Source organism: Homarus americanus, unplaced genomic scaffold, assembly GCF_018991925.1.
Source record: "Homarus americanus isolate GMGI-L3 unplaced genomic scaffold, GMGI_Hamer_2.0 scaffold36317, whole genome shotgun sequence".
NCBI lineage: Eukaryota > Metazoa > Arthropoda > Malacostraca > Decapoda > Nephropidae > Homarus > Homarus americanus.
In genome coordinates, this window is record NW_024727391.1 from 12,095 (window position 1) to 13,976 (window position 1,882).

The 1,882-nt window shown below is 28.8% G+C and overlaps 1 protein-coding gene across 1 annotated transcript; it reads left to right on the plus strand.

Annotated features, from left to right (window-relative positions):
- The first annotated feature begins 612 nt into the window (after positions 1–612).
- LOC121865832 (variant-silencing SET domain-containing protein-like) lies at positions 613–1,125 on the plus strand. Its single transcript, XM_042365384.1, has one exon. The coding sequence runs from the start codon at positions 613–615 to the stop codon at positions 1,123–1,125; it is 513 nt and encodes a 170-aa protein (XP_042221318.1).
- Positions 1,126–1,882: the final 757 nt, after the last annotated feature.

The window sequence follows — 1,882 nt, forward strand, 5'->3', positions numbered from 1 at the left end:
ATAAAAGCATGGATGTTTCAGATATTGCCCTTGTTCAATAGGAACATTTTTTAATCTGGCGTAATAGTTACAAGGCACTAATCGATCATGTTCCTCTTTAGGGGAATCTCCCTCATGCCAGTCATATAATTCAATACCACAAAAACAACAATAAACAGTATCGCACAGATGCGTGTAGACAAATCCACAGTGAGCCAATATATTACTTTTAACTTCGTATTCCTTTGGCCAATCAAAAAATGTTAGTCTTCTCGCCTCTTCAAAGTATACTATATCAACTGTAAGGAAACGTCTTTCCACAGTATTTGATTTTGAAGTCATCCCGGCGGCCATGTGGGAATATTACTATACTACACTATGCTATGTATGGATGGAATTTGTTAGCTACTCCTTCCTAATTTATATAACCACCATCTAATATTTTTATCTTGAAGGGAGAGGGTTGATAGGAGATCTATAAATATAAGGTAAAAATTATAAAATCTCTATTACTCAGAGTTTTGACATAGGAGTAAGGTTGTATTTTAGTTTCCTATATTTGTTGAAAAAAGTTAAAATATTATATATTTTTTCTTCTTTTAATTGTTTATTTTTATTTTTAAGAGTTACAAAATGGACGACTCTGATTCTGCCACCGACGACGATGATTACAACAACTACGACGAGGATGATCCCGATGGTTATGAAGATGGTTACGAAGATGACAGCGACAATAACAGCGATTATAACAGTAATTATGACAGCGACAACGACAGCAATTATGAAACTGGCGACAACAACAGCAACGATGACAACAGCAGCAATTATGAAACAGATGACAACGGCAATGATGATGATATTGACAGCAATTATGAAACAGATGACAACGACAACGAGAATGATATTGACAGCAATTATGAAACTGATGCTGATGCTGATGCTGTCACTTATAATGATATTGATATCGACGACGACAAAATATGTGAACTATATAAATCATTATATTATATGTATATCTTTGTAGTCCAGTATCTGAACAAAAATATAAATTGTTTTATAGAAAATAAACTTGAATTTAAAATACAAATGGCTGTAATAAATAATGAGCTTCAACGCATTAGTAACATATTAAATAGTTTTCTATAGGAAATTACTTTTTATTTTCCTTATAGTAAAAAATATAAAAAAATGACAGATCTTGATGTTCCAGATTTTGATAAAAGTAATAACGATGATAACTTTAAAAAAATAAAGAACTACTTTATAAAACCACATACTCTACGACAAAAGCTTTTAAGTCTCGTATTTATTAGATCAAGTAGCCATACAATATCAGAAGCTGTAAAGAATGAAATTGTTTTTGAACTTGAATCAGAGAATGTTGAGGAATTAATTTTAGCAAAGCTATTATTATTTTCGGGATTTACATTTCCCCAAACTAAAATAAATCTGGGAGAGGTATTAATATTTAATGATAATAATATTCCTGAAAATATTTTATTAGATATGGGTATATCTGAGTCAAATTCTGCTATAGATCATGTCCTTTTGATTATGTATTCAAATACTTTAGTAAATTTATGGATGCTTTTTATTGATATGATACATTGGTCTAAGAAAGAACTTTATAAATTTGAAACAAATTTTCTCTTACCAAGTATTTATGAATGTATAAATAAAGTTCTAGATGATCTAGATAATGACGACGGCTCTTCTACAACAAAAAAAATAAATTATTTTTATACAAAAAAATTAAATTATATTTATAATTATAAAATACAAATTAATCCAAAAAGTATAAATTTACAAGATATTATACGTTTTCTTATAGAAAAATATAAAGATTACAACAATATTTGGAATAATGGTGAAAAAAAGATAAGAATGACTTATGATGATGTAT